Below are 25,507 nucleotides of genomic sequence, written 5' to 3' on the forward strand. Positions count from 1 at the left end.
ATGAGTCTAGGACCAAATTTTGGTGAACTATCACTTCCAACCACATCAGTATGGTACTCGCCACACCCGGACAGTATAGAACTACATTTCAACACACTCCCAGAGCAGACTGCTGTAGTGCTCCTAATACCTTGACATCCGTACATTGCTGCTAAAATGTGTACTTTATGCGCGAGTACAATAAAATTATTGTACACAATTTCATTGGTTTTGATGTGTATTGCTAGACTGATTAAAAAGTAGCTTTATCCATATTTATCCTTTCCGTAGCCACCATGTCTCAGAAATGTCTTGAGCTGCATCATCTTCATTAGCTGAATGTGTGCATTGTATTGTGTACTGTGAAATCATCTTCAGAATAATGTGGTGTATATTTTCAAAGTCCAACATTGTCTTGCAAGAGCCAAAAATATGTCTTGCCAGGTTATAAGGGAGGATCAATTAAAATAATTAACGGTACCTATTTTTGTTTCCTTTATCCACCCGGCTGTCCTATTGGTGTTCATACACACACAATTACGAAAGTCTCAGAACATCCCTAGAATGTATTCATATCTTATGGGCCTGAGCCACATATTTCAAGGTTGTGCCCCTACAGTGTTTGCTCAATTATTTATTGGTCTTTCAAGTTCCTAAGTCAGCCCAATTATGTAAATATGTATTCTGAGTTTTGGTGGAATAACCTCATTGACTCTGAAAATGATATGGTAGTCATCCTTAAACATTTGCTAGGTATCATTCGGCTTCTTGACTATCTCCTGCTTTTTCTAAGTGGCACTTGTTAGCCAGGCTTATGTTTTTTACCAATGCTACTAAGTTGAATCTTTATTCTGAATAAGAATTGCCACTTGGGGGTTTACTATCATATGATAATATCTTACCATATCTCCAACATCAGTTGGTATCATGGGCATCAGAATTTTTATTTAAAATGATGTTAACCACCTTCAGTCAGTCTTTGGAACATTGGAGAAATAACATTTATCTAAAGTCGTCTGCTTAACCTGTTCCAGCCTACACACTAGCTGTATTATTTTTTTCAATAATGAAACAGCGACTTGCAAAATTGTTAAGCTTCAAATTGGAAGGTTTGATGGGATAGTATAAGCGATTTAAGCTGGACTTTCTTGGAAAATTGTCGGGATCTAATCCCCCAGAGGAAATTTAAAATAATAGGATAATGAAGTGTGCTAACCTCTGAGGTGTTTGGGGCACTAAAGAGAATTCAATTTTGAATGTTTAGAAATTCCTCTCTGAAAATTTGTTGAACACCTTTTAGAAGCACTCTGAGAGAAATATGTTTGATCCTGGACTGTAACTTGGGCACAAATTGCACCAAAGGATTTTCACCAGCATGGCTCTAGGTGGGGGAGCGGAGGATGTGTTTGGTGGGGGGAGGAAGGTACAGATTTGATTTAATGCACTTTAGTGTGCAACCATGTGAAAGTTTTGTTTTATTCCGCATGCTGAGATCCCAAACCTGGAATCGGAAACAGATTTGCCTACCTGGTAAATACAGAGCTTCATGCAACTGGTAATAACCCAAACTGCCTCTCTCTCTCCCGTAATTTTTATTATTTATATGTCTGTTCCATTGCTTCTGGCTACTACCTTTACTGTATCTGACTGTGCAGCATTTGAGCAGTGCATACTTTCTAGACTACTTGTGTCTTGCACTTGTCTCTAATCTGTTAAGAAGGTCTCACTTGGCTTGTCTTTTGTGAGAAAGTAATTAATGTGCCTCATGGTTTGAGCTTTAAGCAGATTTTTCTGCAAGTTTGATGATTTGTGAGCACAGCTCTGTGCTCTTTATTCGACGTCGCCGGAATATGTTTTATGTGGCGAAACAAAGGAATCAACTCAATCTGCATAAGAAACAGGCTCGACTTCCACCAGCCAAAATTTGAATTTTCTTTCACCCAAGCAATCTGTGTTTACCTTGAAGATATGTTAATATCAGTGTAGGAAGCTTGGGTCTGTATATTACCAAAAAGAGGTATAGTGTGCACAGAGTCCAGTAAGTCCCCAAAGGTATGGGTGAGGTTAAAGTAGATAACCCTTACTCTCAAGTTACTGGTAGCTGCGCTGAGCAGTTAGGTATATCAGAGGGTAGTGTTAAGCATTTGTTGTACACCCTCAGGCAAGAAATGATGTCATATGCTCAAAAACTAAATCAAGACCAATTGTTTGTATAAAAAGTTGTTACCGTGTTACTTTTTTTATTAGAACCAAGAATCGCTTCGTGCAGGTAAGTTATGCAGTTTGTAAGACTGGCGATGCTTTTCTAGAATGCAGTATGGTTTTGTAAATGCAATAAAAACTTTACAGTTTTAAGAAAACTTTCTGTACATGTCCATTAGATGAAGTTTTAGGCCTTGCAATGAAAAAGATATGCAATGTAATGTAGTGATACAGTTCAATGTATTCCTGTGGAGGAAAACAAGGTTAGTGACTTACAGGTAAGTACGCTGTTTTGTAGTTTAGACTCTGGCTGGTAGCACTTGCGCAAGGCAGGGGTCAGGTAGGTAAAGAGAGTGCACCCTCAGCGGCACAGGGGCGGCCGGGTGCAGAGGTCAAAGGAGAGGTCGGGCTCAATGTAGTGTTATGGAGATGGCAGGGTACTCTGAAGAGCACCGGTCCCAGTTAGGTACCTGCAGTTCCTGGCTCAGGGCCCAGGAATCAAAGGTAGGCACAAAGGGGGCAGCGACTAGGCACCAAAAGCACACTTCCAGCGGCACTTGAGCGACAGGGTGCAAAGCAGGCGTCGGGCTCCCAATGCAAACCAATGGAGGGCATCGTTTGGGAAGAAATACTTCAGGCTCAGCCCAGGAGGCTTGGAGGAGGGACCCAGTGACTGGAAGGCGAAGTTGGTGTGTTGCTGGACACATGGACAGTTGGCTGGGCAGCCCAAGGCCAGGGGGCTGCAGGTGCAGGGTTGTCCTTTCGTGTCTGGTTTTCTCGTCGGATCCGGTCGCGGTGAGAGGGACCCTTCAAGATGAGGCTGCAGGCGTTGCAGTGGAGGTCAGAGGACAGTGGAAGCTGGTGACATTTGAAAGTGGGTGGGTGTAAAAGTTTGGTATCACTTTTATGTAGTGAGCGACGCAGGCAAGCCTAATGGACAAACGTGGGGTATAGGCTGGATCCTCCTCCAGAAGATCTGCGCATCTTCAACCACCTCTTTCCTCTTCAGCACCCTCTTTTCACTCTTCCCCGAATGTACTTCCTTGCATCTCGCTCAGTTCACCGCGTCCAGACATACACTGCACTCACTCACATTTAAGCAATTCATTTTTCTTTTGCTTTTGCCCTGTAAATATTTTGCCATTTGTGCACCCCCTTCACATGCATTTTCACAAAATTGCAATTACAACTGGAATACATGACCATTGTTCGGTGTGCTCTGCAGAGAGGCCAACCCACTGACGGACGCTTTGCTTTGGCATCGGCGTCGGAGCTCTCATTCAAAGCCCCTCATAAACACCTGCACAGCTCAAAGTATGCACGGGAAAAAAGAAAGAAAGAAACACAACATGATTTAAGTAGCTAACTCTCAAGGGAGGCAAGATTCAAGTACAACTTGAAATAAGAGAGGAACTAAATCGCTGACGTGCATTGCCTTAACATTTTAACACTCATTATTCATAAATCAATCCATGTTTTTGGCATTGGTGTTGTTGAGGGCATGAGGTTGGGCCAGTTTTAATGTCATACAGTAGATGACTGTCTATTGTAAGCACATATCTCGTCTTTGCTCTTGACTCTGATATTTGTATCAACTTCACAGGAGAACAAGAACACGGGCCCGCTCGTCTTTTGCATCCATTTCACGGGGGAACAAATGCTGCAGCTCCACTTCTAACGGAACCAGTGGCGTGAAGCCAGGGCTTGGGGTGTTGCAGTAGGAGAGGTTAGCGTGGCGAGGGGTCTCATAACAAAATGCATAATAGAAGATTAGCATTCTAACACTTACCATTACCGAGGACAAGGGGCACCAAATTACATGTGCACGGTGCTTGCATTCACTCCTACATGTGACAAATGGGAAAGAGTGGGATCTATGTTTGTGAAAGTCGGACGGCTGCCCTCACGCAGGGAGGGAGACTCCAGCGCCCCAAACCATGACACTGACAGTGTCACTGGCCTATAGAAAATACTGCCATATACTACAAAAGCAATGATTCATTATGAAGGGCTTTAGAACAGTAAGCCCTGCGTCGTGCATCACAGTTCAGAAAGTTGATTTACTGTAGCATGTCTTCCGTCTCCTAATTCAGGCCATGGCGGGGCAGGCAGCCTGGGACAGACAGCCCGGACTTAAATACATCGATTTGTTTAGAGATACTATCATATCTCTAAATAACTATCTATTTAATATTTGTACAGGAATGTGAAGAAAATAATTTCAAGGGGGCGCAGCCCCAGAGCCCTAATGGAGAAGCCACCCCTCGCTGGATCTAAGGTCAGGGTCGCAGGGGACGTTGCTGTGGTGTTGGGCCACTCTGATTCGGGCTGTGGGCATCATGTGCAGACGCGCTGTTCCGTCTGGATCTGGTGCCTGAGCTGGAGTTGGTTGTTGGACAAATCCGGTGTCCACAGGAATTTAGAGCAGGGGCCTTTTCTGTAATGAGAGCTACTTCAGCTCAAGGAAAGTCCTCCTGAGCTACTAGCAAATTTTTTACTTAGCAAATATTGAAGACATGTGTTAACACTATACTATGACCACCCTAAGCAGGATGATCATAGAGACCATACACGTATTCCAGGTGAGGTTGCCAGCAGAAATGACAGGAAAACGTTTATCAATATTAAATGTCCCCACCTGACTAATAAAGTAACAGTCAAATCTTCACATGCCTTGTGGCACAAAAGACAGCACCACAGCAATACATCTCCCCAATTCAGCTTGAATTATCTTTCAGGTATAAACTTTAAATGTGTTTTGGAATTGCAATCTTTTGGCTTCATCAGCATATCAGTTCCTGAAATGCACAGATTTTTCTATCACCACTTTCCATTTTGGACACAAACCCAATTTTCCAGAAGAAAAGCTTTGTTTGAAAACAATGGGTTTAAAATATCAGTTTTTATTTTATGAAGTACACAGTCCCCAAACATCAGCTTGTCATTTTAATTGAGTACTCATCTGTACAAATACCTCACATGGACAGACTGCTTCGAATGCTCAGGTATTAGTCATAAGCGATGGCCCCATAGCACTAAGGATGCTTGTATAATGCCAGTAATGCCCACCAGAATACCAGGGCCACAATTTTGGCAAGGCTGGACACCATAAGGACCAGGATGGCCACCATATTATTAAGTCATGGCCATTATTATGCAAGGGGCAGCCACCGTTATCTCAGGGACACCTAAATCTAGGCCAGTCATGCTCTTAATATGCCACTTATGGCTGCCAGTATGCCATAACTAAAGCATAGTTAAAGATAGCCATTATTATGCCATTGACACTATTAAGATAAAACCCTTATGATGGGGGCTAGCATACCCATTTAGCAGTCCTTGACACCAGCTGTAGCTTACAGGAAGCAATAGTGTTTATCATGGATGCACACAAAAATGAATGCAAATGAGGCTCTTAATTTAATCTGCTCTGGATTATAACTTTCCTCAGTCTTCGGCTGATCATGCACCCAACTGAAACATTTTCACTCTGACTCCTGCAGTCCCCCACTTTAGTGGGTCAGCCCTGATTACTGCTCCGGCTACAACTGCGACTCGTCTTTTATGGTCCTTTGTTCATGCACATGGTGCAGTTAATAAAACAGGGGACTACCACATGGCCAATCACCTTGTGACTTAGTCAGAGACTGGATGAAGGTGGCCATGTGGCATAGCCAATAGGCCGACACAGTGTGTGTTGGATTGTTAATATGAGTCCCTGCCGTAGGCTGGCTGGCTGGCTAAAGGCCTTGAGATGAGTAGGGCTGCCTTTTTGTAGTATGCTTAGAGTCTCTGCATAGACCCTCTGAATGAGCTACTGGGACTGACTTCACCTCTGAGAGCTACTTTGAGGGTACAGGCAAGCTACCAGTAGCTCCCGAGCTACTCGTTGGAGACCCCTGGTTTAGAGGCTTTCCTTGAAGGCAGGGCAGGCCCCCAGGGTTCTTGGAGGGAGGCTGCTGAACACGCCGGTTTCAGCTTGCAGGGGGTTATGAAGCAGGAGACGGGTCAGTAGGGCTGGGGCCAAAGCAGTTGTCGTCATCCTCTTCTCTGCTGCACAGATCTTTGGTCCTCCTCCTCCTTGTCTTGTCGAAACTGAGGAGCAAGATTCAGGGGTGACCCTAAATACTAGATTTAGGGGTGGTACAAGGGCGTGTAGGTTTGGACCAATGGGTTCCTTCCCTGGGGTGTCTACACCCCATCTTATGCCACCCTCCAGTGGGAGGGGGGGCATGTGCCTCGTCCTGATTGGGGGAATCTCCTCATCTTCAAGATGGAGGGGACTGAGATGTGTGCTTCACTTCACCTCCCCCACCTGAGGGGTGGGGTTGGCAAAGGTAGGCACACCTTCCTTTCTCACTAGGTTTTCCGGACGATTCTCCCGCCCAAAATGGGGGTCGAAACCGGTGGGAGCCAGCTGCTGATAGCAGCAGAGGCTGGGGGTTCCAAACAAAGGCGGCAAGCCTTGGAAGTTTCCCCCTCGTGGGCCCTGTCCACCCTGGGGGAGGAGGCATGTCACCTTTGCCCGGGAAGTGCTTTGTTTCAGGACCCAGAGAGCGGAGGATCTCCACCCAGGGGTCCAGAAACCAGTCTGGTGGTGGCAGATGGCTGGTAGCCAGTCGTGAACCACACCCGGGCTGGTTGTTTTTCAGGGGGCATCTCTAAGTTGCCCTCTGAGTGCATTTTACATTAAATCCAACACTGGCATCCGTGTGGGTTTAATGTGCTGAGAAGTTTGGTCTGCACCAAAACATGCAGCCTGCAATGGCAGTGTGTGGGTGTTAAGGTGAGGGGTCCCTGAAGGTGGCATAGTACATGCTGCAGCCCTCAGAGTTCCTCTCTGGTCACAGGGCCCTTGATACCATGGGTGCCTTTTACAAGGGACTTACATGTGGCCCAGAGGTGTGCCAATTGTGGAGACAAAGGTATAGTTTTGGAAAAGAACACAGGCCCTGGGTACCTGACGGGAACCGAGGGCACACTCCGTCAAGTTGGCATCATATATCTGGCTAAAAAGTCTCTGAAATGTTGGTATTGCAGGAAAATAGTCACCTGGCGCTTTTTGGGATCCTCTCTGAAAACCAGACAGGGTGTGGGGACTCTCCCACTCTCATTGAAGGGACAAGTCAGACCACAGAAAGATTGGATGGGCTAGGCCAGAGTTATTCACATCCCCAGCACCCTACCTTGTGACTAACTCTGCTCCAGCACTATTGCAGTGCATTGTATTGCATTGCAAACCTTAACTATATACTTGTGTGGAAACCAAATAACCCTGGTTTTGAAATACAACTGTGCCATGATTAACTAAAAATAAATTTCACTCCAACTGGAAAAAAAACAACAACAAAAAAACATTTGAGTGGAGACCTTGTGGGCCTAGTATCTTTATTTCATTGGCGTGATCTGCGTGTCTTGCGTAAGTGTATGTATTTCTGAAGCCTTGTGGACTCCTAACTGGTTGACCACTGTTGTTTAATTCCTTTTCAAAACATTTGTTGGTGTCATCCTTTCTTTTTTATTTTTTTTTATTTTTTATTTTTTTATTGAAACAATAAATCAGTTACAGGCATGGGCCTACAACCACCAGGGCCGGCCGCTAGATTCAGAAAGGATCGTACATTAGTTAAGGCAGTAGGCGACTCCTGGGGCCCAGCCCCGTAAATGGCTCAGGATAGCTCGAAAGAAGCAGGAGACATACATTTAACATAAATAACAACTAAAAACAAAAGGCGAGGCATAAGGGCAAAAAGCGTGGGTCAGGCTACATCCGGGGGACTCTACTCCAAACCTTCAATTAGCTATCAACAGGAGGGAGTACTGAAAGATCGGGGGGGGGGTAACGGGAGAGGAACATCTATATTCGATTATTACATCCAGTTCCAAGGAACCATCAAGGGTCAGGGGGACAAGGCAATATCGGTGTCCACTAGGGGGGGCGTACAGATACCCCCACGATACGCGTTCCATTGCCCCCAAATTCTACCCCATGCCCCGGGTTTACCGCGGGCCACATACACAGTCTTCTCCCTGAACATACACCAGTCCATGTTCTCCTTCCATACTGACACGGTGGGTGGCCGCTGGGAGCCCCAAAGCTGCGCAATATCCCTCTTGGCAATCATGTATCCCAGGGCCGCCCACCGAGTCTGGGCCGCGTTATAATCATTGGGCTCCCACACATTCAAGACACAGCGACGCACCTCCGGCAGCAGCGCAACCCCGGTGACTTGTCCCATGACCCCATGAACCCGACGCCAGTATTCCGCCACCTCCCGGCACTCCCAAAGGATATGGAGAAAGGTGGCACTGAGCCCACACCCCCGCTTACAGAGCCCATCTTCCGAGAATCTCATCGAGACCAGACGGGGGCCCGTCACATACACCCGGTGGAGAATCTTTAGCTGGACCAGGCGGAGACGGGCTGGAATGGCTACTTCCTTGGGGGACGATAGTGCGGACTGCCAGTCCTCGTCGTCTAATTCCACCCCGTCCCCCGTCCACGTCTCCCGAAGGCGCACCAAGAGGTCAGCCCGATTATTAATAAGTTTTTTATAGATTAAAGAGATAGTACTGTCGGGGACATGACCATCGAGTATGCGGTCCTCGAGGGGCGAAGAGGCAGGGATCTTGGTCCCCTCCCCAAAGACAGAGAGCAGGGCGTGCCGAACCTGGGCGTATCGGAAGAACTCCTTTTCCGTGAGTTCGTATTCGCTCTGGAGCGCCGCGAAGGTCTTAACCGCGCCCTTCATCCATAAGTCTCCCACTCTACTGATGCCAATCGTGTCCCAACGGTCAAACCCCTTCGTTGTCCAGAGGCTTCCCAGTCGGTCGGAGGCAAATAAAGGAGTAGCACATGTTAGTCGCTCACTCCAGCCCATGGCTACATTGGCCGCCTTCCAGATCCGTACCGCGATCTTAGTAGGGCCCGTCAGGGTCCGTCCAGCCGAGCGGGAGTAAAGCGCCCTGTTATAGTTCCCACCGGGGAGCAAGAATTTATCCATCTCATACGCCGGATTCAAGCCAGGCGCATACGTGGCATGGTTAATGGCCGATAACTGCGAGGCCCAATAATACCTGCGAATGTCGGGAAGCGCGATGCCCCCGTCGTACCAGGGGAGAGTAAGCTTGGCCAGGGCGATACGCGCCCGTCCGTCCCACACCAGTCTCCTCTGCAGGCTCTCCACCTCCCGAAAGTAGGCCACTGGAATGATGTCGAAGGAGTTCTGAAGTGCATAGAGGAATCTGGGAAGGGACATCATTTTAAACAATGCTGCCCGACCCAGTGGGGACAAGGGCAGCCTACACCACCGCGCCGTGTCTTCCCTCAAACGCCGAAGTGGAAGCAGGAGATTGTGCTCATAGCGAGCCACCGGGTCCAACGAGACATGTATCCCCAGGTATTTAAAGCCGGACAGAGATATTTGAATCGGAAGCCGAGGCGGCAGGAGAGGGGGGCCACCGGAGATAGGATAGACACAGGATTTAGACCAGTTAATCGTGAGACCCGAATTTCTCCCGTAGGAAGTCAGAACATCGAAGAGAACGTTAAGCGACTGCCGCGGCGAGGTAAGATACAGGAGAATATCGTCAGCATATAACGAGACCCGATCCTCAAAGCCCGGGGCCCACCGGATCCCCCTGATCGAGGGCTCCCAGCGGAGCCAAGCAGCGAGTGGCTCCAGGGCGAGAGCAAAGAGCAGAGGGGACAACGGGCACCCCTGCCTCGTACCCCTACCGAGAGCGAAGGGCCGAGAGACCCGCCCATTAACCACCACCTGAGCCATGGGTCCCGTGTAGAGAAGCTTCACCCAGCCAAGAAATCCCTCCCCAAAGCCGAATTTGGTCAAGGCAGCCCAGAGGAATGGCCACTCGATGGTGTCGAAGGCCATCGTGGCATCTAAAGAAACCAGCACGGCCGGTTCGGAGAGGTATTCTGCCCTGGCGAGGGCGCCATGGAGACGCCGCAAGTTGAGGGCAGTGTTGCGATGCGGGATGAAGCCGCATTGATCAGGATGAATCAGATCGCAAATGACGCCCAACAAACGATTGGCAAGGACTTTAGCCAGGATTTTAGGCTCTGCATTTAGCAGTGAGATAGGCCTGTAGGAGGCACAGCGGTCCCGCGGCTTACCTTCCTTGGGGATCACGACTATCGTGGCCAGTCGCTGGTCGAGCGGAAGGGAACCGGCCTCAAGGGACTCCTGAAACATACGACGGAGGAAGGGCGCTAGTTCATCCGGGCGCAACTTATATAATTCGATAGGGAGACCGTTGGGACCCATGGCCTTGCCCGAGCGAAGGGATCGAATCGCCGTCGCTATTTCATCTACCGACAAGGGAGCGTCCAGCTGCTCACGGTCCTCGGCGGACAGGCCGGGCAAAGCAATGTCCCTCAGTAGAAGGCAAGAGTCTTCCTCATCCCTATCAGTCACCGGGGAGTACACGGTCCGGAGGTGGTCGGCAAAACATTCCACAATCTCACCCGGCTCAGTCACACACACTCCATCCGAGACACGCAACACCGGGACCACACGATTCACTCTCTCCTTCTTGTCCAGCCACGCAATCAGCTTTCCCGCCTTGTCCCCGGCATCATACAATCGACCCTGCTGCTCCCTATACATAGTTTTGGCAGCGTCAGTGACAAGAGATCTGTATTCAAACTGTTTCAGGTTGAGGGCGTGGAGCCCGTCCGGAGTGACACCCGCCTCCAAGGCCGACTCCAGCCCCGAGATGTCAGTCTCCAGCCTCACCACCGCCTCACTCCTGAGCTTCTTAGCCACCACTATCTGGGAGAGGGCCATCCTTTCTTAAAGGTGGAGTTTTGTTGAAAAAACTTGGGACTGTTTCTAAATAACGTACCTTTGATGGTCCTAGGGGTTTCCCCACCTTCCTGGGGGTGCAGAGTTTTGGTCGAAACTAAATGTAAATTTTCATGCGCGGATGTGTTCAAGGAGGGTTCTGTTTTATATGTTGATACTGTTGGGGAGCAAGTCCAAGATGTGATTGAAATATTCTTTCTGGGTTAACAATCCTCTTGAGTAGCCAGTTATGCCGTGCGCCCTTGGACAACCCCTGTGCTCCTCTCTCTCTGCGGGCTTTCACCGTGAGTTGGACTCCGGCCAAAACTCTCTCAAAAGACGCTGGAGATTGGCTGTCTTTTGGTGTTGCCTACGGGTGTCACTGGCCTGATGAGTCTGAAACTTGACTCGTGTGTGAACATCCCTCTAGGCTGGGTTGACTACTTTCTAGATAGGGCAGTTTCTGCTATGAACCGCCGTGTTCCCTAGGTGCACGGACGTCCCCAATACAGACTCCCATGTGAAGAGATTGAGGCTCCGGGCTTACCTATACGAATGTGATGCTCTCCAGCGTCAGCAAAGTCTTGTGATCTCTTCCACCCTCCAGCAAGTGCACTTTGACCACAAGTATTCCAAGTGTTTTTCGACCCCTGGTTCTCTGTACCGGAACCAGTGCACAAGACTCCATTTTCCATTGCCTTGCGCCGAGTTTGACTGCTTTGGAGGTGGGCTGCCTTGGCGGGCCATGCATCCTGGGGTGCCTTTCATCGATGAATGATTTAATTCAAGATCTCGCCAGTCACTAACCTAGTTAGTGTTCATGGATCATCTTAACCCCGCTTCCCACCGTTTCCTACACCCAGGTTCCACATTGGCTAGTGACCAGAAAGTGCGTAATCTTTTAAAGAAGGTTTTTGTTAAAAAGGTATTTTCATGGCACTGATTTTCCCGCACCGTTACCTGTGCTTGGTTTTCCCTTCCTTGTTGTTTTCATAGCTTTCCCAGATGACTTTCAGATGATACATGTGGGTTTAATTGCTGTAACATTGATGAGAACAGTTTCTAACGCAGAAGTGTTGATCCAGGAATTAAAAACTCTTGATTATACGGCAGGAGAGGGAGAGCAGGTTAATTTAAATTAGTTTTTTTTATCTGCATCACACTAATTTATTAACAGTACAGAAAACAATAATTGAATCTTCCAGTAAGAATCACAAGAGATCAGATACTTTTCATACTGCGCGTTTGGTTGCCACCAATAATTCTATATCTACTAGTAATTATTCAGTTCTCTCCATAGATACACTGATCAGCCCCTTGTGCAATACAGTGAACTACCTTTCTACTTACCTAGCTAGAGTTGCGTTTGCAGATATGTGCCTGGGGATGCTAAGTATCCGCAGCGGGGTCACTTTCTCTAGCACCTCACTGGTAAACTTATACTTAAGGGCAGCAACTTGATCGCCGCAATACGATTGCAGAACCCTCCATACACCTGGCATAACAACTAACCCTTTCCACATAGGTCACATATCAAATCCAATAGGAGTTCATTAGAAAAATTACTGTTTTGCCCATTCCTAGAAAATAGACACTGAATCGGGTCCATTAAATTAAAATATGTCCTGCAAATTTGGAGTGGGTCTAGTCCTCCTGGACCTGCGTTGGCACCTTTTACCCGAGACCTTTTAGAATTGTAGGTTTGCTCGTTAGATATTGAATGTGCAAAGAAAAGAGAATTTGTATAATAGCTTAATATTTTAGCTAAGTAAGTCTCTTCCCCGTACTTTACTTCATATAAACTACCTTCGTTTTTAGGTCTCGCCTGACCCAGCGCTTGCGCTGGTCTGGCGAGACTTATTGAGAGGGCTCCAAAAAGTGTTACCAGGCCAGCCTAGAGCTACAGTGCATGTGCGCGGCCGCGCACGCCGTGCTTTACCGCGATTACTTTCGGTTTTGCGGCCACACGGCCGCTTTGATGTTTGATCGTGATCGCGATGGCGATCACTTTCAATCACTTTCACTTTCGCGGCCGCACGGCGGCTTTGCATAGCCAATGGGTCTCGCTTTTGGGACCTTATAAGTATTTAGTTATGCAACTGTTGCATGGCTAAACACTTATAAGGTCCCAAAGGCGAGACCTATTGGCTATGCCAATGCTTGTTAGATCTTGGTTCGAAATTACCTATTGTTAGCGAGGTACACAGAGAGGGCATTGGGTCTGCCCTTTTAAACCATTGGCTTTCTTCCACCAGCCTCTTTCGTTCTTTGGCTTGAGACTTTGTCCATCACATCTTGGCTCACCCCAGTGGAGTATTCATTTCGCACCCACTGCTATTGACTTTTTGGGTGTATTTTTATGCTTCCACTCCCATGTTGTTTTAAACTGCATAAGGGGCTACTTTTTCCCCCCAGAGTTTTATATAGTGCAAACTTGACCCGAAGGTATCGGAGCGCTTTACATGAGCACCAGTTGCGTTACATAAGGACACATTCCTTTTTGTTAGGCACAAAGAGATTAAGTGATTTGCCCAGAATCACAGGATGTTGAGCGTCGTTGCCGAGACTCGAACCCGGTTCCCCAGATTTGAGGTTGAGCGCCCTAGTCGTTAGGCCACATCATCTCCCTTTTACCAATTTAGCCCTCTGGGTCAGCTCCCACTGGCTCCCGCCCATGCACATCTCTCTGATATGCTAACAAAGCTTACGGTCAATGCAGTAACTTTAGACCTATTCTCTTTGCCAGGGCTCGTTAATCTATCCACTGTTGTCATTCAGATCTCCAAAGAGGAAAAATAATTGGCAACACGCGCCCCCTCATCAACCTCCTCCCACATTATCAAAAAGATCATCGTCCAATTAACCTTTTTAGTCTTTTACTCATCTTCTCAGGAATTCTGGAAAGGGCAGGTGAAGCTTTGGTTGCTCCAGTCTGAGCTGTTATGGAAATACATTTATTTTTTAAAATGTTTTTATTTGCAATCGGGATAACAGTTCACACAATCTGAAGGAGGCGTACCTTGGACACATTTATATTCTGCTCGGTGTTAAAGCGACATTGGCCGCTAACGCGAGTCGCCTTTTCATAATTTAAGCGCAGAAGGAAAATTCCAGACTCCGCCAATGGATTTTATATGTTCCTGGAAAACAAACTCGCCATCCAATTTTTAAGGATCTAGGTTTTCTAAAAATGGTGACATATTTATAAACAAACTGTTCCTACGTTCGTTAAATTAATCATTGTGCCTCGCTGTGAGAGATGCCGTGTAGTTGAGAATCTGAAATTCTAATAATGTCATTTGTATTCATAACAGTAACCTTTTTCCTGTGTGTGTTCGCTGTTAACAGCGTGATCGCCAAGTCATTTTCTGGTATAATTTTCATTTAGTTAAATAGGGCTAAGGGACATTGATAGAACACGCGCCACAAAAATAATGCCTCATTTGTGTCGAATGTAGCAAAATATCGTGACCAATAGGAATTCTGTGCAACGTTAACCCTTTAATGCTTGCACGAATACTGATTTATGTAGCTTATCTTATTTTTCATCATGTACCATGCAGATATTGACATACTCTAGTTAAGGCATTCATTGCAAAGTCATGAGAATGAGTGCGTGTTTCTCACAATAATTAATCATTTCTACAAACGGTGTAAAAACTGAAAAATATTTTATGACATGTTTTTAAACAATTAATATATTTAAATCTGGCTAGAGACGGCTTTAGTGGATTGCCAAGTTTGTGAGGAAGGAAGGAAAACATGCAAAGATGTGCTTTGGGTCAGCCCTTTCCAGCCATTGGTTGCATTGGAATAGTCCACATCAACCACAGCTTGATGAAAGTGTTTTGATGTTTTATTAAATAATCTTAAAAAGGTTGATCTGCTTTGTTTCTAACAGTAATACCGTCAATGGGTGGATCAGTGGCTGGACATCAGATAAACCAACGAATAATTTGGGATACTTAGGCGAGGATGCCAGACACTTTGTTAGAAAATTCATAACTTGGGTATATACAAAAAAACTAATTTAAAGTGAGGGTGAGTCATGCATTTACCTACAAAACTAATGTCCTAAAAAGTAATTGAGAAACATGAAAAAAGGAATATTGGAGAACAGGTAACAAGACAAAATTGCATATAGAAATCTTCCTTCGAGCCTGGCGCAGTAGTGAATAATAAGCCGTCATCCTCTGAATGTTAAGCAGATGCTGAATAAGTCATAGTTTGGGGGGGGGGGGGGGGAGGGGAGGTTGGGTTTCTTGTTTCCTTTTAGCTGATCAGCGGGAAAACTAAGACCCAAATTGACAACATGTTGTGCCGCTCTGCTCTTGCACAGATTGTGGAAAATGCACCTATTGCATGGGTACGAATTCACAATAGGAATCTGTGCATATACAAAACCGTGTTTTTGGAATCAATCGAAGTACGTGATGGGTGTAAATTTCCACGCATCTGTCATTTGTGCCGCGTCGGTAATAAACCTCCCAGGTAGCGTTGCTTTCAAATACCTTCTTTTTTGGAGATCATTTTCTTGTATTTCTGAAGGACAAAAGAATGTATATTTCATAAAATCCCATCTGATACAGGGGATTTGGCACAGGCAGTGTTGCCAGGTGTATCTATCTTAATATGCGTAACATCCATAGCAGGAGTGCTCGGCATAGGTTCAGGAGAGCTGGTGCCAGATCAGATATTCAAGATAACATCTGGCTTTGGATGTATGTATAAATATCAAATGTTGACAATCTGGCTGGGCACTTGCCATCCGAGTAATGCTTTGTACATCCCCTATTCCACTGTGTGATTATCCCCCGGCATGTTACAAAATTCATTTTTGCTTTTTAGTAGAGGCCCCCCATGGTTTGTGGGGCAGATTGTTACAGAGGTAACCCCACAAGACGATGGGAGAGAAGACCCACCCTAGGTCAGGCGGGTCACTGCTGCTGGTCATGGTGGAGTATCCCCAACAACTAACTGGGGCAGATGGCGGATATGGGGGAGTTTCTTTTGGCGACATGTCTGCCAAACTCGTCATCTTGTGGATGTGCTGCCGAAGGGGCTGGTAGTAAATCTTAACGGGGGGGGTGCAGGTGGGGATTGCAGGGGTTTTGAAACCCCCCCTTGAGAAAGCGTTGCCAGATAAACCCTTTTTACTTTTTTTACGAGCTATCCACTTTAATGCATTTAAATGCTCACTTTAACGACACGGAAAATGTCATCACGACTCGTCAAAGAAGATATCATGCTTGAAATACTTTGCTTTTTTTCTTTTTTTTTTAATGAAGACGAGATAGTTTTTTTTTTTTATGTTTTAAATCAATTATGATTTCTGAGTAAATTGACTTCAAAATAAAAAGATGTTATTTGAATTGTAAGTGGTGTAGTACAATTTGGCTATGGAATAGCTTAATGATATCACTTAACAAGTGGCTGTTTCTTTCTTTCAGGGCAATGTTCACCGGCGGAATGAGGGAGTGCACTCAAGATGTGATTGAACTGAAAGGTGTGTCTGCCAAGGGACTCAAGCACATTATTGACTTTGCCTATAGTTCAGAAGTGGCCCTCAACTTGGACTGCATTCAGGATGTCTTGGGCGCTGCCGTATTCCTCCAGATGGTTCCAATCGTGGAACTCTGTGAAGAGTTCCTGAAGTCTGCAATGAGTGTTGAGACCTGTCTTAATATTGGGCAGATGGCGACAACGTTTAGCCTTGCCTCTTTAAAGGAGTCTGTGGATGCCTTCACATTTAGGCATTTTCTTAAAATTTCTGAGGAAGAGGACTTTCTTCATCTGCCTTTGGAAAGACTGGTCTTCTTCTTGCAAAGTAACAAGTTAAAAAACTGCAGTGAAATCGATCTTTTCCGCGCTGCTATCCGTTGGTTACAGTATGATCAGTCCCGTCGTGCCAGTGCCAGTCAAGTACTTTGCCACGTCCGATTTCCTTTAATGAAATCCTCGGAGTTGGTGGACAATGTTCAGACTGTCGACATCATGGTAGAAGATGTCTTGTGTAGACAATATCTCCTTGAAGCATTCAATTACCAAATCTTGCCTTTTCGCCAGCATGAGATGCAGTCCCCTCGGACCACCATTCGGTCAGATGTTTTGTCTCTGATAACGTTTGGTGGGACTCCTTATACAGATAATGACCGCACTGTGAGCAGCAAGGTGTACTACCTACCTGAAATCAGTGCTCGACAGTTCAAGGAGTTGACAGAGATGGAAATGGGCAACAGTCATGCATGTGTTGCAGTACTGGACAACTTTGTTTATGTTGTGGGTGGCCAGCACTTGCAGTATCGCAGTGGAGAAGGAGCTGTCGACGTCTGCTTTCGCTACGACCCACACTTAAACCAATGGCTACGCATTCAAACCATGCAGGAGCGGCGGATACAGTTCCAGCTCAATGTCTTGCATGGAATGTTGTATGCAACTGGAGGCAGAAACAGAGCGGGTAGCCTTGCATCTGTCGAGAGATACTGTCCCAAAAGGAACGAATGGACCTACATATGCCCTCTAAAACGCAGGACGTGGGGGCACGCGGGTGCCACTGCTGGGGGCAGGCTGTATATATCTGGGGGCTATGGCATATCTGTGGAAGACAAAAAGGCTTTGCATTGTTATGAGCCAACGCTTGACCAGTGGGAGTCTAAAGCACCAATGAACGAACCCCGAGTACTTCATGCCATGGTTTGTGCAAACGGTAGAATTTATGCACTTGGAGGCCGCATGGACCATGTCGACCGGTGTTTCGATGTTTTGGCTGTGGAATATTATGTGCCTGAGACCGACATATGGACAACTGTGAGCCCGATGAGGGCTGGGCAATCGGAGGCAGGCTGCTGCCGGCTAGAAAAAAAGATCTACATTGTGGGCGGGTACAACTGGCACTTGAACAATGTCACCAGTATCGTGCAGGTCTACAATACGGAGAGCGACGAGTGGGAGCGGGACCTGCATTTCCCCGAATCGTTTGCAGGAATAGCATGTGCTCCTGTGATACTACCACAGACCACCACACAGAGATAACAGACCTGCTGCTTGCAGTGCACCTTACTTTTTGTGGTGTTACCAAAGTTGTAATGCTGACCATGGGAGACGATGCACAATAAACAGAAAGCAAATATTTTGGTATACCACTGTGGCACTACGTTAAGGTGAAGATGGCGCAATAATCTGTTTAAGCAGACCTCAACATTTAACTAAATATACACTTTGAGTGTATACCAAGCATTTTAAAGTTAATCCTAACTAACATGAAGCACAGTTTTGCTTATACTCTGATAAGCATTTAGAAACTAATGGCACCATTGTTTATTAACTGCTGAACCAGTCTATTCTATCGTAACACGTTTTATAACCTACAGACCTCAGATACAGAAAAAATAAAAGAAAAACTGTAAACTTGCAGTACAAGTCAAGAAAGCCTTTCCTCAAATGCCATATTGATGGAATCAATTTTGCATAAAAGTTTATTTCTTACTCTTGAAATATTTTACTGGGGATTTAGTCAGGTGTGCAGCAGTGTGTTGTTTTGTTTTTACCACCCTTGAAAAAAGTAGCCCATCCTCACAATTCTTGTTTGTTAGATAGGTTGCCCCATTTGCTTCTGTGCTTTTAATGGACCGTGTTTATATTTTGCCACCAAACACCGTCCGAATTAAGGCCTCTGAGGATGCAGTGTCCGTATTTCCTGCCTTCTATAAAATATTCTTGAATCTTGGCCAGGCCTGCCCAACATGGAGTTTCCGATCCATGTGGCATTTGTAGGACAACCACATTCCGACTAATGGGTTTTAATTTACATTTTGTGGTAGGAAATTTGCAGTTGCACAAAGGATGGAGTGTATGTCCTCTACCAGCCTAGGCTGCCGGTGCATAGTGTGTGCTCAGGGTGGGGCGAGAGGGGTAACGTTCCTTTTTTTGCATCTCTTAATCAACAAGCAAGGCGGTGAGATGTGTGCCTGTTTCACAATCCATTCCAACGACTACTCCACTGCTTATAATTTGTCTGTGCGTATCAATGCTACTTCCATGAGTCTGTTTCGTCAACGCTGCCATCATTAGGCCTTCATCACGATAAACTCGCTCAAGGGAGCCAGTGCCTAGTTGTAGTATTTGCAGTGCCAGTCTGAATGTATCTGCCCGTGCTGCAAGCTATTCTCCTAATCCGCACGCCTAGCTTATGCATTGGGACCAGCAGGCTTTAAAAATACAGCTGTACATCTAAGAAGGGCATTTTGCATTTTTAGTAAACAGGCCCATTGTATTTAAATTTATTTCATGTGATTATTTTCAAAACCTGGCTTGGATCGGGTGTTTGTGAACCAATTATGAAACCCCTAATAGCAGGTGTGGCTTCTTCTGGGATCCGGAAGTGTTGGCTGTGCAGGCGCGGCATGCTGCATCTCCTTTTTGGAATCCTCTTTGGGGCCTTAAAGAAAAACAGAATAGCTGTTGGGGATGTCCAAAAAATAGGGAGTGATTGCAGTTGAATAAAATAATATTTTTCCTGAGATATCCCTAAACTATAGTCCTTCTCGAACTTATCCAGTTACGTCTGATGCTCTTTAGCTATCGTTCGGTGGGTTTTCCAGTTACTAGTTTGCTCTGGTGATCGAGGAATTTATTCATGATGAGAATCACACAATTCTGACACCAGTTTTACCACTGAATAAAAACAAAGCTTATTTACTTCCAGCCAATTTACTGGACCACTTGGGTGTTCTGTGTGTTATTTCAGTGTAGTATTTGCTCCTGCTTTTTCGCCACAGTGTCCTCCAGCAGCGCTTCGGGAGGATTAGTTCCATACCAGATTTTCATGATAACCATTGGCTATGTAAAAGGTCTCCATTTAGATTCATGTGATTTATTCTGCCTCCTCTGGTTATTTTGAATATCTGGCATGGATACAGCTTCCCGGACCTACGTTGGACTCCTCTGGCATATATTGATCAAACAGGAATGGGTCCATTCTGAAAAGTGGTTGATTGGAGAGACATTGACCAGGAACTTTCCCCTTAACTGTGCGGGTTCTTTGTATATTCGCTGCTGTAACTTGATCTTGTTGTGACGTTGAGGAAGACACAGATGGTTGTTGTAATCCTTTTCCATTGATCATGAAATACCATTGATTCTACAGAGCAGGCAGTCATTATGCACACGCATTCCTGAATGTAACCGCAGAAGTGTTGGCCACTGGTCTTACTGAGTGGCCGTGCCCATCAGAGACTCTCGTTTCCTTCACAACTGTGAAATACACTGAGCCTTCAAAATGTATCGCCTTGTCATCTTTTTGTTGCCATTTAACCAGCATGTTTGCTGTGTATGTTTAGCAGAAATGGAACACATGAAAAAAGAATTGACTGACCTTTCATGATGTGTGTGTAGGAATGTAAGATGGTTTTCTGCAGCCAGAGCCATAAACCATGAAACCTGGAAGGGTCTATGCTTTGAGAACACCTACCTGTCGGCGAGAAGTCTACCTCTGGTTTCTGTCCTGCGGGAGTTGGAGCAGAAAGGCTGTTACCTGGCATGTTGTTGACGACATCCAAGCCTTTCTGGGTCCGGAAGCCATGCCATTGCATCTGGGAGACTCTATGCCAGGAATAGGTTTTCAGCCTCTTGAGTAGACTGAAAAGTCAAACTGATTCAGAGCCAGTTTTCTCTCAGGCAGCACAAAGTACACTTTGTAAATGTTACTTTTCCTGTAAAGTTATCAAAAACCTGCTTGCACCGTTGAATTAGATTTTTGAACATAAGTGGAAATCTGCTGATTAATTATTCTGTCATTTTCCCATTTTGAAATGTATAGTAAGAACTTTATTGAGGTCTACTCATGAAAAATCTAGCATTGCCTGCACAACGAAAAAGGACTTTGGGTAATTTTGTTCTTACCATTTCCAATATATACTGTGACACTTTTTCGATTAAGAACCTCCCCTCTGGGTTTACAAGTCACACTTTAGAGGTGACTTAATATATAAACATAGATATTCCCATGGCAAGTGCACTTCTTTTCCCTGGCCTGCAATGCTTCTAAACTATATAATATAATATAGCACATTGTTGCTTCTTGCAGCCATATTTCTTGTCATGTATGTGGGGGATGTAAACACACACTGCAGCTCTCGTGTGACATGTAACTTCCAGGTGACTTGTGCAATTTCAGCATCAACTTACAGCGAGCTTACTGGAAAGTTAAGTACAGGATTTGGCAAAATCAATTTTGAAATACCACTTTAGGGGTAGAGCAAATCTAGTGTGCTAATAGTAGTGTCACACTGCAGAGTCGTAATACAGGCAAAAATAGGGGTTGAAAAAGGTACACGTCAAGGAATGCCTTGCAGAAAAGGCAACTTTGCCACACCTAGCTAAACTATTACTGTGCCATGCAGTATGTATGGTTGCACCTTGTTTTTTTATTAGAACTTTGTATGGTGTAGAGTGAGGCTGGTCTGTTCGGCCATGGACTGTCGCCACAGGGTAAAGGTGCGATCAAAATGCTCCTCTTTGTTGAGATGCCATGGAACCAGGCTCTGTGGATAGTTAACGTTTGACTAATTTGTACCCAAAATAATAATAAAATAAGTGCTGTGGCTAAAGGTTTTGCATAAGAGTACGCCACCGATGCTGCTGTTTGTTGGCGTTGCCTTATACCAAGGCTGTCGATTGTTGATTCAACCTTGTGCTTTTTCTTCCATCCCTTACAGTTCTTGTTTCTTTATCTCACTTTTGAAGTTTTTTTATTTTTTTTTATTCTTGCTTTCTCCCACTTTCTCTTAGCTTTCCTGTCCCTCTCTCTTCCTCCTCCTGTCACCCTTTTCTGCCTTTCTCTCTCTTGCTCTCGGTCAAAGTCTGATGATGAAAAATAAATCCCAGTCCCCAAAATTGATTCACTGCCCAGGAGCTGCAACCACCGGTATAAATTAAGTCCCAATCTTGCCTTCTCATGGATCTTAAGAAGTGTTGAATTGTTCAATTTATTCCTGATGAGAATGTTTTATGTTTCTGCTTGGAGCAAGGCTGCCAAATGTAATTTTAACTTTGACCTAAGGTTATTAGAATAAATTTGTGTCCAGGAGGCTAACTTGAAGCTCTCTTAATACAAACATTAAAGCGACAAAGGGGAATCTATAGAGCCTGTAAAATAGATCATTCATCAAAGATGAGCACCTGAGTGAGGAGACTCCTAAGAAATGCAAGACTTCATCCGTGATTTTAAGAAATATCCTATTTTGTTTCCTAGAAGTTAAACCCCTCAAGGCCGGTGTAGAGGTTCCGTTATAGTGGTAAAAATGTATCCTTCAAAGAGGATTAAAATAAGGAAATTGGCGTATATTTTGACTCTTCTATTTTTACCTTCAGCTCTGCTTTGGTACCAGTAAAACAGTTAAAAAATAGTTTATTCTTGAATCCAGTAGTGGCCAGAGTGAGGGCAAAGTGGCGGGCGGGGGTGGGAGCAGAGGTGGGGGGGTGGACCAAGAAAGAAAGAACTTGCCTGCAGCCCGCTGCATCGCCGGTCTTCTGCTTCTCTCGTGGCTCCACTGCAGGCAGAGGCTCCCAGCCTCCCCTGCGGCCAATCCTGAAGCGGCTCTCATAGCTCCACTGCAGGCAGAGGCTCCCAGCCTCCCCTGCAGCCAATCCTGAAGCTGCTCTCATAGCTCCACTGCAGGCAGAGGCTCCCAGCCTCCCCTGCAGCCAATCCTGAAGCTGCTCTCATAGCTCCACTGCAGGCAGAGGCTCCCAGCCTCCCCTGCAGCCAATCCTGAAGCTGCTCTCATAGCTCCACTGCAGGCAGAGGCTCCCAGCCTCCCCTGCGGCCAATCCTGAAGCTGCTCTCATAGCGCCACTGCAGGCAGAGGCTCCCAGCCTCCCCTGCGGCCAATCCTGAAGCGGCTCTCATGCATAAGAGCAGCTTCAGGATTGGCCTGAGCGCCCTCAATTTGCGCTCCCAGGGAGACAAGGTGCCTCTGCCTGCTGTCTTCAACCTGACAACGCAGCTCGGGTTGGAGACAGCTCAGTGCGCATGTGGGTTTGGTCGGCCTGAGATGGCTGGCCAAACCCACATGCGTACTGATAGCAGGGCCCGCCACTCCCCCTCGTCACTGCCTCGCAGCGGCCACAACCCCAGGATGCCGCACTTAGAAGTCGAAAAAGAAACAGATAATAAACGTGCTTTATTTTTCAAGTTTTAAATCTGAGAGCCGCCGCTGCTTATTAGTTGCATTGCATTTTCTGCACCAAGTTCCTATTGTGCTGCGTATCACTTGAACGTTGTATTTGTAACACTGGGACTTATGAGACGTTTACTTACATTTTAAAACAACTTTTAGGGTTTATTGCACATTCCTCAGATGCAGGGTAATGAAGGAGAGGCAGACTCCTGCAATCATCTAGTTAATCCATCTTATGTCTGCTGAAGCACCATGGACCATAGTCAGAAGTCCTGTCTATCCCTACACTAGGATTACTCCAGGGTGCTCGTTCCCTTTTTCCTCCAAGCTAAAACACATGAACGTACCTGCCTGCCTCGAACAAGGAAATTTCTTATGTTGTCCCGAGAACAGACCTTCAGCTTTCCTCCCCCTAACGATGGCCTCCAGTAAGACCGTTGACTTTAGACCTTCTCCATGGGAGGACGCTATATGGTAGAAGATTTGACACCACCTTTTGTAAACCACCATCTAATAGTGACTGGTCCAGCTCTCGGTTACAGCATCCAGACCATCCCGCACGGAAGCCCCCGCAGTGTGCACAAGTCATCATAACCGGTGCCGCACCTCCGGGATCCTTCTCAGCACTTGCAGGTCACCAATGGGTCTGCCTCACTGGTTGACGATCCTAGACTCGTTCTGCCCAGAGTAAGAATCTGGCTTCTACACCAATCGGCAAACCGTCTGCAAACGTTCAGCACAGTATGCACCATCATTGTCAACACCTTGATAAACCGAAGGCAGAAGTCAGTCTCTTGTGTCGCAGTATGATAGCTCTTTTAAGCATTTGACAAATAAACTTTGAGATTCTGGATTTAGTCCCAGGTGCAGCTATTGAACTAGAACACACGAGAACTGTTGCAATCGGTTGTTTGCATTCTCGGCTACAATCTAGCTGTTGCAGAGTACTTCGATTTCGCCTACTTGCAGGCTTGTCCACTAAAAGGCCAAGAGGGACTGGACCAATGCCACACTTTCAGAATTACCCGTAAATTAAAACCTTTAGATTATATGTAAATTGATGAGGATATCCTGAAATCCTGTCCTGGAAGTGGACCGATGTTGGTTTGCCCTTTCCGAATGTATTCCATAGATTCATTTGCCAGCCCGGCGGTCGTGCAAATGTTTTTTCCGCAGTACTTCAGAAGCATTCATAAGCACTCATGATTGTGCCTGAGAATGGCTTTGAATTGTCTATGGTCATATAATTGGGGTCCACAGAAGATAAACTGAAATTAAATGCCTTTTGATTCCAGAGGTGAAATTCTAACGATTGGACACTTCCTCCCCGCCACAAGGATGTCCCTGTGTTAGCAAGACTAGTACAAAGTTGGCCTTCCCGGCACTATGTTTCTGCGTGATTCCCCCGCTGTTGGTTTCACGCCTGATGCTGTAAGCACTTCTACACTTTAAATAAAATTGCAGGTAATCTTAACAGGATTACAGCTCATTAATGCAATCCATCCAGGTTGATCAGAAGCGAGGACAATCCCAGCATCATGCTGCCCATTTAAACTAAATCCTCTCCATGCACAATTCACGCATATAAAATAAATCGCATCAGTCTTGATACATTTGCACTTTAAAATAACTTTTTTTTTTCTTTTGTCTTTGTGAAAAACTCTTAATTCTGGAAAATTAAATCCATTGTTTTCTCCAAGTCCTTCTACAGCCATTATGAAAGTTTTTTTTGTTTTTTTTAATGTTCTATTTTTTTTCTGCTAGCCATCTTGCGGAAGGCGATGTCAAACGCGATTGTTTCCCTGGAAACAAACACATTTTTTGTGTGTGCAAAGCAATTCTTTTCAGTAAGGTTTTTTTTATGGGTGTAGAGTAATTGCACAGTGATTCTTCTTTCTGTAAAAAGGTTTCAGAATAGTTCAGGAACACAAATGAAAGAACTTAAGCACATAATTGAACCTGTGAGCAAGGACGTTCCATATCCTCGCCCACATTGAAACATCTCCTGAAAGCTTTCGCTTAATGAATTTGCAAGGTTGTTTGACAGTAAAGTGTTAGATCCTTGAGTTTAACTGTTTTTTAAAAAAAAAAATATTCCGAGGATCAGTCTCACTCTGCACCGTATAAATATGATTCATTTTAATCCGGAATGGGGCATAATTAACCATTATTGGGGTATTAACAGTGGATATTGCCTGTAGGACAGGGCGTTAATTGCGGTTATTAGCCCTCTCTATATTTATTGGCTGAGCCAACATTCAGGGCATTTCTTATGGTGACTTTGGATGTGTTTGAGCTAGACACATTTTTTTTTTTATTAGGAGTAAAACGTGTAGCCACAGA

At 45.6% G+C, this 25,507-nt stretch overlaps 1 protein-coding gene across 2 annotated transcripts in view; it reads left to right on the plus strand.

The window, feature by feature from the left end:
* The window catches only part of KLHL26 (kelch like family member 26), a 42,351-nt gene extending 24,237 nt beyond the window's left edge, over positions 1–18,114 (plus strand). For both annotated transcript variants that reach the window (XM_085637569.1, XM_085637568.1), the window contains exon 3: positions 16,436–18,114. In XM_085637569.1, the coding sequence (XP_085493695.1) occupies positions 16,436–18,017 (1,582 nt within the window). In that variant the 3' untranslated portion in view covers positions 18,018–18,114. The remainder of the gene's footprint in view (positions 1–16,435) is intronic.
* The last annotated feature ends 7,393 nt before the right edge of the window (positions 18,115–25,507 follow it).

This window comes from Triturus cristatus, chromosome 12 (assembly GCF_964204655.1).
Source record: "Triturus cristatus chromosome 12, aTriCri1.1, whole genome shotgun sequence".
Taxonomy (NCBI): Eukaryota; Metazoa; Chordata; class Amphibia; order Caudata; family Salamandridae; genus Triturus; species Triturus cristatus.